Below are 15301 nucleotides of genomic sequence, written 5' to 3'. Positions count from 1 at the left end.
CAACCCATTCCAGCATTGTTGCTTGGAGAATTACATGGACAGAAGAACCTGGTGGGCTGTGGTCGATAGGGTCACAGAACTAAACATAACTGAAGCAACTTAGCACATAACACTTTCAAAAGTCCCTTTCCTAAGCTTAGCATATACAGAGGATCTTCCACTCAAAATTTGAGTTTACTATGGTAATACAAAACCATACATTGAGTACTTTCTGAGTTTTGATCTTTTCCTGGGCTGACAGTATACCTTCACTGGTGTTGCTGGGCATTGAGCTGCAGTTTCCAGTCAGCCACCAAGCCACAAACAAGGACAAAGAAATGGTACATGTCAACAACCACTGTTTTTTTTTTTTCCACTTTCAGTATTTAAACAAGTTAAACATTTGACACTTGTAAAACAGCAATTGTAGGCTGTTCTGAGCTAATGGAAGTTTTAGGTATCTGAAGTTCAAAGTTTGTACTTAGTCAACCAAAACACAGGACCAAACCCACTGCAGCAATTTAATTTAATAAAATAAATCATAAGAGCAAAAGTTATATTTCCAAAGTACCAAAACCTGCAACTGGTTTGTAGGGCAGAGCCTAGGGATCCAGGAGCAGGGGGCTGGTGGTGCCGGGCAGGATTCCCAACCCCTCGCCCAGCACAGCACCATTGCTCACTTTCTCTCCTGGGAAAGCAGCATCGGGAGCCTACACCTGTGCCTCTCGCACTGGAGTAAGAAACGCAAGTCTCGGAGTCTGAAAGGGTAGTAGTCAGGGCAGGGCACAAGCAGAGCCTCCAGGGCAAGACTTCGGGGAACCGGAGAAGGGAGGGGCTTCAGAAGGCACCTCCACCTTCTCAGTCCCCCACTGTTCTCTCCATCCTGGGAAGAACCCTGCCCACTGGAGGCTGGGTGACTTAAGGCAACGGGGAAGGCCGCCTCCTGGGCTCCCTGCCCCCTGCTGCAGCGCTGGTAGAGAAACCTGCATTTTGCCCTGGAGCCAGCTGACTCCGAGAAGTGACAGTAGGAGAGAAAAACTGGTACAGTGAGCGGGCCCTAGTCACCCCTTGGGCCCTTAAACCTTCTGCACAGATGACTCGACCGGCATGGCCTTTTTTCCCCGCTGCTTTAGACGGCCCCGGGCATAGACCCGGAGCAGGAGGGCAGCAAAGACCACAGCCACTCCCAGGCCCCCCACCACAGTGACAGTGTGGCCGTAGAGGAGGCAGGAAAGGAGGATGGCAAAGGCCTGGCGGAGGGTCATGATGATGGTGAAGACGGCAGCCCCAAACTGCCCAATGGTGTAGAAAATGAAGAGCTGGCCACACGCAGAGCAGATGGACAGCAGCAGGGTGTGCGCTGCAAACTGGCTGTGTCGCCCCATGAAGCGGATGCCCTCCAGGAGGGCCCCCTGCTCTAGCAGGGAGCCCACCGTGAAGAGGCAGGAGAAGAGGTTGACCCCAAACATCATCTGCACCGATGACATCTTATAGGCGAACAGGGCGTCCTGCCAGTTGGAGGTGAAGCTGTCGAAGGCAATGTAGCCTGCCAACAGGATGAGGCCTGAGAGCGTGGTGGCCGGCGAGCTGTGGGGCTCTGGTCCGCTGGACAGCAGGAACATGCTGACCCCGATGGAGATGAGGCCGGCCGTCAGATATTCCCAGTGCTCATAGCTGCGCCGAGACACCAGTTTTCCCATCAGCATAACGGGGATCACCTTGGAGGCCTTGGCCAGCACCTGGGTTGGGAAGCTGACGAACTTGAGAGCTTCATACTGGCACCAGCTGCTAAGCACATTCGACAGGCTGGCAAAGGAGTACCGGTACATGGGTGCTCCATGCCGGGGCTGCTTGCATAAGATGCAGTAGACACCAGCCACCATCAGGGCCAGGATTCGGTTCATGAGCACCAGGAACTGAGAGTCGGAGAAGCGCTCGCCTGGCGATGTGGCTGTGGCCCCATAGCTGCGGGTCATCACTCTTTCCTGCAGCACTCCCCACGTCAGATAAGACACCTTGGCAGGGCAGGGCAGAGACAGTGGAGAAGATACACAAGAGAAGGAAACAGCAGCAGGCCCCAAAGCATCCTGACCACCTCCTCCTTTCTCAGGATGATGTTGAAAATGATTAAGATGGACACTGTAACACTCTGTAGTAACTACAAGTTACTTGCCTCTTCTCTCCCAAACCTGGACTCACCTTGTTGAGAATCAAGTGTGTGTGAAACACAATGATTAATGCTTTAAGACTGATCAGACCCTGTTTGTCCCCACAGTAGGGTATGTCAGAGCTGACTCCATCCCAAGTATTTTCTTCTCTATTTTCAACCAATTCAGGGGCCTAAAAGATCGGACACCCATGAGTCCAACTTAGCATACAAGGTGGAAACAGAAGTGCCCACTCCAACATGCCATGGGGTCAGCGTCTCAGTGTCCCTCTTACATACAGTAGAGGGGGAAGGGAAAAATCCCAGAGGGTGAGAAAATAGGAAAGAAAAGACAGTGTTTCCTCCAACCACCCCTAAGATGATGGTATGCCTCTGGTAGAACACACAAACACAGCCACCAGCCAACTGCTGGGACTGGTGGGGTGAGCGCGCTCGCTCCTCAGGGACCCCACCCAGGGAAAGCGGCAGAGCCCACCTACCTACCTGGAGCCCCGAGGCACAGAACAGCAGCTTCAGGGCCTGCCAAGTGGTACTGGTCTCCACTGGCTCTGCCCGGGCAGCCAGGGGAACCTCATCCGGGGCCTTGGGCTCATTGCCAAACACACACGTTTTCACCAGGGGGAAGCAAAGACCCCTACCTGGAGAAAGTGCACAAGGTGAAACCGAAACTTTTCCTGGCACTTCATCTTCCCCACTGCCGCCAGCCCGCCCTGCCTCGCGTGCCAAAGCCCATCCCCTTTGCACTGCCGGCCAACTCTCCTAATTTTTAATCTAGAGCAAGCACACTTCCCCCCCTCTTTCCCCACACACCTGTTTCCAGGTAATTCTTCCGCCTGAAGTACTGCACCAGCAGGTAGCCAGGTACCATAAAGCTTGCATAGCCAGCCGCGTTCACCAAAAAGCGGAAGAACCAGAGCTGTGTCCACGACTCCGGAGGGGCTTCGGGGTTCTTCTCCCCACCTGCCCCCAGGGAGGGCAGAGCAGCCAGCACCACCACTGCCCACCACCTGCGAGCACCAAGATCAGAGTACAGCTCCTCACCCTCTGGGCCCTCCAGAGGGGACGATACTGGAGAAGGGCCCGGAGCCTCCTCCCCGCCCCCCTCAGCTGCAGCCCAGCACGGACAAAGAGCCTCTCTCTCCCCGGGTGGGGAGGGAGGGTGTGGAGGGCGGCGCGGGCCAGGCGGGGCTCCCTCCGTCCTCAAGAGCGGACCCGCCCCTCCGGCCACACAGGTTCCCTCTGTTCCCTCCAGCGCCCGCCGGCCGCTCCGGTTAGAGGCGCGGCGCCCCCCGACCCCGCCCTCGGAGCTCCCAAAAATCCAGGGTCCCTCCCGCGACTTCTCTCCCGACCCTCCTGGAGCCCCCGAGGAGCACAAGGCCACGGCGCGTCCCCACCCGCGCCAGCTCCGGGCGGCGCTAGACCGGCCACCAGTCCCGGAGCTGGGACCCCGCCCGGCCCCCCGCGCGCGCGGAGGATCGGCGGTCACGTGTCGCGGGGCTCGGTCACGTGGGCTCGCCGCTCCCCCCACCCCCTAGTCCCCACCTGGGGTCCATGGTCCCGGCTGCGTGGGGCGGAGGGGGGGCCGGGGACTGCGGGGCCCCGGGCCGCGCGCTCCCTCCGCTCCCACAGAGGCCTCCAGGAGCCGCCGGCCAGCGGAAGTGCAACGCTCTTCCCGCCTCCCTCCCGCGGCTCCCCCCGCGCCCCCGGCCGCGACCATGCAGCGCCCCGGGCCGCCGCTGGGCCATAGCGCCCCCTCGCGGCCCGGCGGGAGACGAGGCTCGGCGCGCGGGAGCCCGGTGCCACCTCCGCTTCGTCATCGCCCGCAGCCCTGTCCACCGGCCTGGAGGTGGCGGTGACCACTGCCGTCCTAGGGACGCGGATATGGAGGTTCTGCATTCCAAGTATACACCCGTTATGTTACCGTTTTAACATCCCCCCCTTATGTTACCGCTTCCCCGTTTTCTGGCAGGAAGATGTCTACTTGCTTTGGGGGCTTGGGCCGGTCTTGCCCCCCCATCCACATGACCTTTGAGGATGTGCATGACCTGTCCCCCGTGTACCTCGCCCACTCACCCATTCCCTGCAGATTCCTACTGGCTTGCTCCCGGTTCTACTAATTCACCAAAAAACCTTTCCCCAGGGAAGCTCTCCCCTGTCCCCTCCTGCAGCTTCCCAGGTGGCTCAGTAGTCAAGAATCCACCTGCCAATGCAAGTCGAGACACAGGAGATGCAGGTTCGATCCCTGGCTCAGGAAGATCCCCTGGAGGAGGAAATGGCAACCCACTCCAGCATTCTTGCCTGGAGAATCCCATGGAAAGGAGCCTGGTGGACTAAGGTACATGGGTCACAAAGAGTCAGACACGAGTGAGCAACTGAGGATGTGTCCCCTACTCAGGCCTCCCCTGACCACCAAGTATGGCCCTCCACCCAGCCCATCGTTCTCCCTCCCACGAGCTTCTCCTTCCATTGCAACTTGCAATTACATATTTAGATGTTTATGATTTTAATATCTGTCTCACTCACTAGACTATAATCTCTAAATGGTCAGAAACTGTATTGCTTTATTCCCCAAATTCTATCACAGCATAGGCCTGACCTAATAGATGCCTCAAACACATGTGGAATGAGAGAAAAAAACATACGAAGCCACGCTCCCTCGTGTACTCTTCACAGACTAGCCCTTCTCCCAACGCTCTTCCAGGGCCGTGATGAGGCTCCCACTTGCATCTTCTCACTCCTCTTTCTCTTCCTCCATCCTCTGCATTTCCACAGAAAGGGTAGGAGTCTGGGCTGAACAGAGAGGCCTGAGGACCATCAGCCTCCCTACCCACCCTGGCAAGGCCCTACACTACTCAAGTACCAATTTCCTTCTCTCTGCCTTCACCACAAGGTCACAGGACAGGTCTGTCTAGAAATCCCCAGTGCACACAGGCACGCGCACGCACACACGCAAAACAACCGGGGGTGGGGGTGGGAGTTAAAAGTTTCTGCCGTTTTAGTGTCATGTTATTGAAACTTCCCCTTCCCCAGAAGTTCAGGGCCTTCTGTGTGAAGTCTTTAAGCAACAGTGTTTCAGAGTCCTCCTGGGCAGAGAGCTGGAACCCTTCTGGGCCCTGCTCACTCACAGTTCAGTATCTCTCCTCATTTGGAAGAGTCCATGTTGTCTTAACTGGTTGGCAGCTTCAGGCTGACCCCATGTGGGAGAGATGAGAGCCCTGCCATCTTTGACAGAGGCCAACAGGCTTCGCCCACGCTGCCTGGGGATTTGAGGAATCTTCTATCCACTCCGAAGCTCTTCCTTCCAGACTGGCTCTCTCACTTGGGATGGTTCCTCTCAGCTCAAGACTGTGCTGGCCCCAGGCTCTGGCCTTAGCAGTTCCCAGGACACACGGCCTGGGCCCAGACTGCAGCAGCGTGGCTCCAGCTTCCAGATGGGAAGAGGGGGAGCATCCGGGGTCCGAGAGCGTGTCCGGCTTCAGTCAGCACACAGCAGTGGCTTCCCGGAGATCTTCAGGTCGTCAAAGGGCAACAGGGCAAAGGGCTGAGGAAAGGAATGGAGAGAAGCAAGATCAGGGCCAGTGGACAGAGGTGGCAGTGGGTGAAGGAAGCTGGGAGACCCATTAGGCCTTTCCTCCCCACCAAGTGATCGCTGAAGGACATCAGGGAGCAAACCTTCCTACTAATCCCCAAGACAGTGGTCCCTCTGGGCAACTGGGGCCTGTTCTGGCTTTCGTTTTGGGAGCAGAGGGTGTTGAGAGAGGGCACTCACAAAACATTTTGAATTTTTTTTTTACATCAAATATTTAAAAATGGGAAAGATTCTACACAAACTCTAGGTTTTATCTCTCTTAAAAAAAAAATCCAAGATCTGGAAATATTGGGTCCGTCTTCCTCTGCTGCAAGAATCTGCTGAAGCTCAGTAGAGCGAGTGACCCTCAGACAAAAGACTGGTTTCCCGCAGGCCCCAGCCCGCTTTAGCTGCATGGCTCCTGCAGGAGTCCCAAGTTCGGGCCCCGGGTCCTGAGAACACAGGCTGAGAGAGTGACAGAGTCGTGGATTACAACCCCAGGCTCCTAACTCCTTGGCCCTTTCAGCTGTGATAGCTCCTGTCTCCAGTAGGGATGTGGGAGGCCCTGGACCGCAGAGCTGAGTGTCTGCCTCTTACATCCTCAGCCAGGTCCTGGGGAGTCTCATCCTCCACGTTTCGCAGCAGGGAGTCAGCACCTGCCTCGCACAGGGTGGATGAGATGCTGCTGAGGCCCCGGCCTGCCGCCAGGTGCAGGGGCGTGCAGCCATTGAGCATGCGGGCATCCACCCGGGCGCCTGCCTGGAGGAGGAATTGCACCAGACCCCGCTCCTGGGTCTCCACGGCCAGGTGCAGCGCTGTCTTCCCACTCGTGCCCTCCTGCGGGGGGAGAGGGATGTCAGCCAAGGCCCTCAGAGGAGGCATGCCTCTAAGAAGAGGGGCCCCGTGCCTGGGCCCTGGGCCCAGCAGCTCTCTGATGGGGCACCCCACCTGCACGTCAATGTCAGCTCCGTTCTGAAGCAGCAGTTCCATGAGTGGCCGATTCCTCTGCAGGGTGGCGATGTGGAGACAGGCCAGACCTGAGATGGGGAGGAAGGGGTGAAGGTGGGGGCTGCATCTGCCAGCTCGCTCTCCCTTTCTTCAGGGACCTCCCTTACCCCTCAGCCCCAAGGGACCCCCCCCGCCCTGTCCCTGCCTGCTCAGTGCCTCTGATCACAAGACTGTTAAAACACAAACCCAAAAAACCCCTCAAAAGTCTGGGGGAAAGGAACTCAAAGTTTCCACCTTTTCAGTCATGTTATTGAAACTTTCACGCTTCGGGAGTCAGGTTGCTAAGTGACATCCCCCCATACACACACCCTCCCCCACCACATACTGTCCTCCCCTGTCCGCGAGCGCACACAGTCTTTTTGTAAAACTCTACCTGCCTTCAGGCCCCTTCTAAAAGTCACCTTCCTCAGAGCTCTAGGGATCCTCAGGCCCCCAGCCCCTCCCCGGGGGCCTCCTCCTTCCATAAGCCCCCCTGTGCTAGCTCTCTTCTTGAGAACTCGATGCAAATTCACATCCTTCATCTCTTTCAAGTCTCTGCTCAAATGTCCCTGCTCCATGAGGGTTCTCCCTGACCACTCTGTTTAAAAATCCCATCAAGCTCCCCCCCGCACTTAAGCCCCCTCACCTGGCTCTCCTGTCCCCAGGCAGCAATGACTGCCTGTTAACCTGCCAGAGAACTCACTTATGTTTATTGCTTGTCTCAGACATTCTCTTGTTTTACTCACAGACGCAGGTCTGGCTCCTACAATAATGTCTGGTACAGAGAAAGTTCTCAGTACCTTTTTGTTGACTGGATTAAGGAGTTCATCTAATCTCTGTCAAACTGATTATCTTTTTTCTTTTTTTATAATTTTATCTATTGATTTGTTTTTGGCTGGGCCAGGGTCTTCGTTGTTGCGTGGGCTTTTCTCTAGGGGTTACTCTGCTAGTTACAGCGCTACAGCTTCTTATCGTGGTGGCTTCTCTTGTTACAGAGCACAGGCTCTAGGGCACACGAACTTCAGAAGCTGTGGCACATGGGCTCAACAGTTGCAGTTCCCAGGCTCTAAAGCACAGTCTCAGTAGTTGTTGCTCCTGGGCTTAGTTGTTCCATGACATATGGGATCTTCCCAGATCAGGGATCGAACCTGTGTCTCCTGCACTGGCAGGAGGATTCTTTATCACTGAGCCACCAAGGAAGCCCCCCAAACTGTACATCTTGAGGGCAAAGTTGAGCTCTCTGCTTAGCATATAATAGGTTCTCCATAAATTCTAACCAGAAACCATTCATTCATTCACTTCTTCATTCAACAAAGGTATTCTGAGTACCTGTGTGCTTAGAACTGGAGATGCATCAATAGACAAGCTGTGAACCTCCCTTGCCTGAGAGTGGGGTCCCTGTCTCCTGTCCCCTCCTCCTCCCATGGGCCCTGAGGCCACCTGTACCTTGCCAGTTTTGCAGCTGGAGGTCCAAGGAGTGAGGTGGTCCTCTGCCCAGCTCTGGCTGCCCTTCCAGTAGGCAGCGGGCACAGGCCAGGTGTTGGCGCTGGCAGGCCACATGCAGGGCTGTGTCACCATGTCGGTCCTGCAGCACCCGGCTGGCCCCCTTCATCACCAGGGCCCGAACTGCACCTGGCTGGTCCAGATGTACAGCCAGATGGAGTGCTGTCTGCAGGCACAAAGAGAGGGTCACGGGGTGGCTGCAACATGCTGCAACCTCTGGGAGCCTGCTGGGGTGGGCAGGGGAATTGCCAGCAGCCAGCCCCTTCTTTGAGGAATGCTTATAAAGGCTATGGCCCTGGTCTTCCTTCTGTTATCCCCTATCAAACTCTCGGGGCCCCAATTCTGGAGGTAGGGTAAGGCAAGTGGCCCCCTGCTACTTTTTAAGTCCCCTTAGCACCACCCCCACCCCCCCGGCCCCGGAGAAAGAACAGAGCTGGGGCAGGGAAGGACAGGGTGTGATGGTGATGGTGGGAGCAGAGTCTAGCTTCTCATCTTCTGGGGAAGCCTGTTATCCCAGGTGAGGGGCTGAGGTCTCAGCAGGAGGCGACAGAGGCTCCCTGCAGACATCATGTCCTGTATTAACACCTTCCCTGGCTGCTTCCCACAGACAGTGGTTCCCACAGCAGCTGGTATGTGTCTCTATCACCACTCTTGTCACCGTGCTGTGTCATTAGCTGTTGACACGAGTCCTCTAGCCCAGGCTCAAGCACCTTGTGGGCAGAGTCTGTTTCCTACTTGTCTCTCTGTCCTCAGCTTCTTGCCCAGTGTCTGGCATATGGTTGGTTCCCTGAGGGAGCAGCCAAAGGATGCTTTCTGGTGGCTGGGGATGGCTGCTGGGGCAGACCCAGGTTATCTGGGCTCAGCCCACCATCTCCACCCACCTGGTAAAGGTTGTTCTGAATGTCCAAGACTTCCTGGGGCAGTAGAGCCAGGCAATACAGCAGCACAGTGGGGGCCTCGTGAATCACCGCCAGGTGGATCAGCCTGGGAGGCAGAGGCAAGGTGTGGGGTCAGGGCTCAGGCCAGACAGAGTGGGCCGGGGTTCTGGGGTTAGAAGGAACACATCAATGTCTAAGTTGCCACCCAGAGGGTAGGTGCAGGAAGTGAGAGTTTGGGCCAGGAAGTGAGGGTTGCTGCGGGAAGCCAGGATCCCGAGGGTGGAAGCTCCAAGTTCCCATCTCTGGCCTTTGCGAGGGTCTTGGCTGAGTGAGAACGTGGGCAGGGTGCTGACGGGACAAGGTCCTTCCTGTCCACCCTGCCCACACCCCGCTCCCCTCTGGCCCCCTGGGGCCCCCACTAGGCAGCTGCAGCTCAAAGCCAAACTGAAAGCCGCTGGGGTAGCACAGAGGTGGTTTCCAGGGCTGGGCTCCCCACCTCTGCCCCCCTCAGTGGGGAGGGCAGAGAGGGCAGGGGTGGGGTCACCCGCTGTCCCCTCATGAACACCTCCCGAAAGAGAGGAGACAGAAGCGCTTGGAAGAGGAGCAAGGAGACAGAGCAGCACCCTCTCCTGCTGCCCTCCACGGGCCAGCCAGAGGGCCATTCTTCAGACAGAAGGGCCGGGATGGGGCCTGACCTGGGGCCCCGCTCCTGCGTGTGCCTCTGAGAGGAGGACTGTGCAGTGCAGAAAATGTGCGCTTGGTGTGGGGGATAAAGAGCCTTAACCTGGGGCGGCCAGGAGGGGAAGTTCCAGCCCTGGGGTTTCCCCACATCAGGTGGGGAAAATGAAAGCCAGAGCCAGAGGGTCTAGGCCAGGGCAGGCAGCTGCTGGGGCATTTGTCAGGGGGAAGCCTGGCTGAAAGGCCCGTCTGGGCTGGGGAGGGGGCTGCTTGGGGCAGGAGGGGGGGCGGGCTTTGGTGGCTGGCAAGGCCCAGGAGAGAGTGACGGAGGGAGGGAGGGAGGAACCGCGCTGGAAATCCCCTCGGCCAGGGCCTGCTCTCTGGTCACATTCCTGCAGCCACCTCCCTCTCTCCCTCAGTCTCCCTCCTCCCACTTCCTCTTCCCATTTCCATTTGTCCACAGCCCAGACACCTCCGGAGGGGAGAGAGCGCCCTCTCCTCTCAGGGAACCTCCTGGGGGGTCTTGACACCTCCCTCCCTCCCCCCGCCCCCAGGTCTAGATTCCACATCTGTCTCTAACTAGAGGCAATTAAAGCTGGGACTGAGAGGCTAAGCAATAGGGGCAGGGCAGAAGCCTCCACTCCATGGGTCAAAGGTCAACCACAGGTATTCTGAACAGAGCCCGCACAATCTTGGTTGTGGGCCTGAGGGCTGGTGATCTCTAGGCACAGAGGACAAAAAGGCCTAGGGTCACCCAGTGGGTCCAGAGTCTGTCTCTGTCAGAGGCCACCCAGGAACTTTGCATCTCCAAAAAAACAGATCAAGACAGACAGCTCCTGCCTCCTCATCCCAGTTCATTCCAGCATCCCAGGTCCAGGACCCCAGCCCCCCTCCACTCTGTTTCCCATCCCCAAATCCCAGCCACCCCCTCTCTCGTCAGTCTTTTCTTCCTGAAGGGCGAATCCTCACCTGGCCAGCCCCTACCACACAACTGCCTCTTAGTTCAACTGCCCCTCTGACCCCCCACCCCCACCCCACCCCAGTCTCCACCAAGCTCCACCTGGGCCTGGGGAGGAAGGATGAAGTGAAGGGGTCACATAGGACAGTGAGGGGGATTTGTAGAGCTCAGGAGGTGGAGAGTGTCGGTAAGGCTGACTCTAGCCCTCACTTCCCCTTTCTCAACAGAGGAGGAAGTTAGCTGGGGTAGCCAGCCGCCTGTCTGTCTGCTGGGGCAAGAGTGCCCCAGCCTGGCTCACTTACTCCACAGGCCAGCCTCAGCCATGCACCCTGGCAGCACGTCGGACCCCAGCTTCCTGGGCCCACTGGCAGCCTGTAACTGGCCCCTCTTGTTCTTTGAGACAGGGCATTCTGAGGTCAGAGGCCGGGAATCCCAGATATTAAGCAAACAAGGATGCCCTGTCCCCCAGCAAGAAAAACAAAACAAAACTAGGCTGGTCAGGGGAATTTTCTCTTCCCCGGGATGGGTTACTGGTAGATTTCCAAGAGGCTAGCTGGGGTTCCAGGTGCCTGGTAAGGGCCCTGCCAAAAGGTGGGGCAGACAGACGATGCCAGGTCCTCTGGACTGGGTCTGGCTACAGCTCAAAAGTGGGTTGAGAGTTCAGTTTGAAAGAGAGAGTGGGGACCGCCCCTTCCAGAGCTGGTGCCTTGAGGGATCCTCACAAAGGGAATGCCGGGCCTGTTGTCCGGCTCCTGGGGAAGGCCCCGAGTTAGCATCGGAAAGGAGGAAGGGGGTCCTCTCTTACCCTAGCCCCCATACTCACGTGTCTCCGTCCTCGGAAATGTACGTGAGTGCTTCCAGCTGCTGAGGGCTCAGCGCCCCGGCAGCGGGGAGCGGTGAGTCTGGAACTGCGTCCTCGGTCCTGGGGTCCCCCGATAAGGACAGGGGCTCGGTGAGCGATGAGGAGCCGTAGGTGGAGTCAGCCCGCTCCCCGTCCGTGTCTTCCTTCTCCTCTGGCTCCTTGGCGGTCCCCGGAGGATGAATCCAGGGCTGGGGGCCCCCGCCGTCTGAGGGCCCCGAGACTGGGCGCGGGGTGGACTCGGGCAGGGAGCGCAGGGAGCGCAGAGACTCGATGCCCGAGTCATACTGGCTCTCATCGGTCTCGTCCGGCCCCTTCCGCGCCTCCGACATCCCCGCGGCGCCGGTCCGCCGGGCCCGGTCCCAGCAGGATCCGACTCCTCGCCGCCTTTCCGGGTTGCAGGTCCGCCTCGCAGAGCGGGTGCGGGACCCGAAGTGGCCTCCTTCCCGGGCTGCTGGGGGGCCTGCGGGGGTCGGCGAGAAGCGTGGACGAGGTTCGCCGCGCCGCCGGGGTCCACGGCAGCCGCTACTCCGGGCAGCTGGGCAGCCCAGTCAGAAGCGCTCGCTCGCCCCGCCCTCAGGCCCCGCCCCCGGCAGGCGCCGCGCTTCCGGATGGAGGCCCCGCCCTTCGGAATCCCCCTTACCCCGCCCTCTGCATTGGCTCCGAGTCAGGGGTTCCCCGGTCCTGACTCACTCTTGCGTTAACTCACCCATTCATTCATTCATCCAACCGTCCATTCATTCACTCTTTCCCCCTTCCTTCATTCCATGTATTAATGCCATGCATTCTTTCTTTCCTTCCTTCACTTCCTCTGTTTTCTTCATTTTCCCATTCATTCATTTATTCTTTCGTTTAAGAGGAATATATGTTAATCGTCTGCATAAGCTGGGCGTCTTCTGGGGAAGGCACGTGGGAGGTGGGACGGGGAAGCGTTGCTACCTGTCCCCGGCCCACTACTCTCAATTTCTCTTGCTTTTCCCGGAGATAAAGGGGACACCCATGTCTTTAAAGGAGTTCTCCCTTTGGGTTCTGGATACAGAGTCTCCTGTGTCAGTTTTTCAGATCACATAGAATTGGACATGAGGATGTGCTTTTCGCAAGTGGTTTTTCTGCTGAAAAGACTGTGGTCTAAAAAAGCAGAGTGGTCATTCCTCACAGGGATAAAATACTAGTCTCAGACAGTAACAGCATCTGGCTGGGCAAGTGTAGTTCCTCATGGTGGGGCCAGGATGGGGAGGCCCCAGACATTCTGGGCAGCACTCTGCTGAGGTCCCCTTGGCAGCCTCAGCCCTAGTACCAGCACGTCTTTCCCCCTTTCCCATCCCTACTTTCCCTGGTCCTAGCCTCAGGAGGCTGTAGGCAAATCCCACCCACGTGGTGAGCCCCAAATCAGCTGCCCAATATTTATCCCCTACCCCAAATTCCAGAAATGCTCTTACAAAAATCACCTCTAAGAAAACATCTCCCTTTCCCAACTCTGGCTTTGGAGGAAGGAAGCTGGGGTGTGAACACACAGCTACTAACCAGGTTCCCTCCCACCCTCCCCATGAAACCTCATTCTATTCATCCATTTGATAGACATGTAAGGAGCTTCTTCTATATGCCTGACATTGTTCTCTCTGCTGGAAGCAAAACGGAGGCTCACAGTAACAGTAATAACCAACAACTACCACCCCCCCCCAAACAAACAAACAATGTCCCACGGTTCCAGCCTTCAAAACCCCCTAGCAGTTGCAACACAGAATGATTGGGCTAAGACAGGAGTGAGAACAGGATGCTGGAGGGGCACAACATGGGGCCAACTACCCAATGGGGTGAGTGGTAGAGGAGGTTCCATTTGAACTGGAGATGGGAAGGGAAGAGGGCTGGGGAGAAGTATCTTGTCTCTGTTCGGGAAGGGGGTGAGTGGAGGGAGAAGGGAAGGGGGAGGACAGACAGCAGGAGGTGACCCACTGTTCTCCACCCCCCACTGAAGGCCAGAGTGGGGAGGATGTGTTGAGCATGAGAGGGTGAGGAGCCATGAGGGGAAAGCCCAAGGAAAATGAGGCATCTCCTTCCCTTGGGGTCATTGTGATTTCAGACATCCTCAACTTCCTCCCCTGACCCGTTCCTCTCCCAATCTCAAAGGCTGCAGCAAAAATACAGACCTTAACCACTTGGGTTCAAAATCATCTCCGTTTTAAAGTTGGGAAGCTGAGGCCCAGGAAGGTGAGTTGACTTGCCCAAGGTCAAACAATCTGAAAGTGTAGAGCTGTGTTCTCCTGTTCCTCATACAAAACTTTAAAAATGTTTTCAGTGAGGGACTTCCCTGGTAGTCCAGGGCTTAAGACTTTCAGCTGCCAGTTCAGGGGGGCTCAAGTTCGATTCCTTGTCCAGGAACTAGATCCTGCATGCCACAACTAAGCCCCAGGGCAGGTGCAGCCAAATAAAAACAAACAATGTTTTCAGTGATTTTCTTTCCTTTATGAAGGTCTAAGAAGTTGGGGGCATCCAAGCCCTTTGCAAGGACACAAGAACTCAAGGGTGTGCAGGGAGCACCTCTGTTATACCCACAGGCTGATTTTAAGGAAAAACCTACCCCATTAATCTAGCCAGAAACCTACCCGTGTCTGACTCTAAACCCTAACGGGTATGTGGCAGTCCCTTTTCTGGCCACATGAGGGCAGCATTGAGTCACTAACTGCTTCCAGCACCTAGTCTGCACTCCGATAAGAAGCTCTTCTGAGTACAATTTAGGAATGGGGACAGGGACCATGGCAGTGTCATCTGGAAAGATGACCTGGGCACTCTGACTCAAGTCACAGCATGATCAGGGTCCTGACTTCACTCCCTCAGCCCCACCCAGTCTTCTCCAAGGTCCTCTTCTCTCTCTTGTTTTCTGGTTCCCTTTGTCATGCTCCCACTCCCCATCTCTGCCCACTCCAGCCAGACTCATCTTTAGGAAACAGGCCCAGTTGCTATGGTGACCAGCTGGTCAGCTGGCTCCTTCCACAGCCCCCTTTTTTCTCTGGGCTTCCAAGGAGGGGTAATGCATATGTATGGAGAAAGGGGAGGTGGTCTTTTATCTCTTGAAAGCTCTGGGGTTGGCCAAAAGAAGTTGAGCTCTCTTCTGAAGCCCCCTGCAGGGGAGTGATGAAGGCAGTGGGGCTGGGGAACAGGAGGAAGATTAGAACAACTAAATGGTGAGTGTGAAGATCCTATCTGGGTTAGGAAAGGCCAGGATTAGGACCTCTGCTGTCTATCTGCAGTAAGTACTGAATTAGGTGAAATGAACTGAAACCAGAAGAGGAGTTAGAATTAGTTGTGGGCAGGACTTCTCAAAAATTATGGGTAGGAGAGAGACATTGGAATGAGCCAACGAGATTCCTCCTCTGCCATGGGGATGAGGGAGAACCATGCCTTTTGGGACCATACTCCCCCTTGGTTTGGGCAGGGAGGATGGACTCACTGACCTGGGGAGGATCACACAGGCTGGGTAGTACTGAAGTGACGGGCAGACCGAGAGCCCCCTTCAGCTTCCCTGGAAAGAGAAGAGTAGTAACATGGAGACAGGACCAAGAGTAGGGAGGTGGGTGTGTGGGTGAAGGTAGAGGCTCTTCTGCCCCAGATGAGGGGCAGGACCGTCAGAAGAGCAGTGGGCTTGTCCTCTATTCCCAAAGATCAGATATCCAGGTTTTGCCTCAAGCTGACCTCCGACCCCTGAAGATCCCAATGGACATCTGAA

General features: G+C 56.6%; 2 protein-coding genes across 2 annotated transcripts; both read right to left on the bottom strand.

Annotated features, from left to right (window-relative positions):
* Positions 1 to 491: 491 nt before the first annotated feature.
* Positions 492 to 3782, bottom strand: SLC35B2 (solute carrier family 35 member B2). The gene is made up of 4 exons (XM_020890773.2): positions 3689 to 3782; positions 2957 to 3153; positions 2630 to 2784; positions 492 to 1994 (listed from the first exon to the last, which is right to left on the bottom strand). The coding sequence occupies exons 1-4, from the start codon at positions 3697 to 3699 to the stop codon at positions 1056 to 1058; spliced, it is 1302 nt and encodes a 433-aa protein (XP_020746432.1). The 5' UTR covers positions 3700 to 3782; the 3' UTR covers positions 492 to 1055.
* Positions 3783 to 4687: 905 nt separating this feature from the next.
* On the bottom strand, positions 4688 to 12152 carry NFKBIE (NFKB inhibitor epsilon). Its single transcript, XM_020890774.2, has 6 exons — positions 11542 to 12152; positions 9086 to 9188; positions 8148 to 8370; positions 6663 to 6751; positions 6312 to 6551; positions 4688 to 5687 (listed from the first exon to the last, which is right to left on the bottom strand). Exons 1-6 carry the CDS (start codon positions 11907 to 11909, stop codon positions 5622 to 5624), a joined length of 1089 nt encoding a protein of 362 aa, XP_020746433.1. The 5' UTR covers positions 11910 to 12152; the 3' UTR covers positions 4688 to 5621.
* Between the last annotated feature and the right edge of the window lie 3149 nt (positions 12153 to 15301).

Source organism: Odocoileus virginianus, chromosome 27 (assembly GCF_023699985.2).
Source record: "Odocoileus virginianus isolate 20LAN1187 ecotype Illinois chromosome 27, Ovbor_1.2, whole genome shotgun sequence".
NCBI lineage: Eukaryota > Metazoa > Chordata > Mammalia > Artiodactyla > Cervidae > Odocoileus > Odocoileus virginianus.
Note: the sequence above shows the minus strand (reverse complement) of the source record. Positions and strands in the feature narration are given on the sequence as shown.

Excerpts from the sequence above, each read along its gene's own strand:
- SLC35B2 (XM_020890773.2), bottom strand. Across the intron at positions 2,785-2,956 it reads GAAGAATTACCTGGAAACAG|GTAGGGGTCTTTGCTTCCCC; the intron begins GTGTGTGGGGAA and ends CACTTTCTCCAG. Across the intron at positions 1,995-2,629 it reads TCTGTGCCTCGGGGCTCCAG|GTGTCTTATCTGACGTGGGG; the intron begins GTAGGTAGGTGG and ends TGCCCTGCCAAG.
- NFKBIE (XM_020890774.2), bottom strand. The coding sequence starts at position 11,909 with ATGTCGGAGGCGCGGAAGGGGCCGGACGAGACCGATGAGAGCCAGTAT. Across the intron at positions 9,189-11,541 it reads ATTTCCGAGGACGGAGACAC|GCTGATCCACCTGGCGGTGA; the intron begins GTGAGTATGGGG and ends TCTGCCTCCCAG. Across the intron at positions 8,371-9,085 it reads TTCAGAACAACCTTTACCAG|ACAGCACTCCATCTGGCTGT; the intron begins GTGGGTGGAGAT and ends TTGTGCCTGCAG.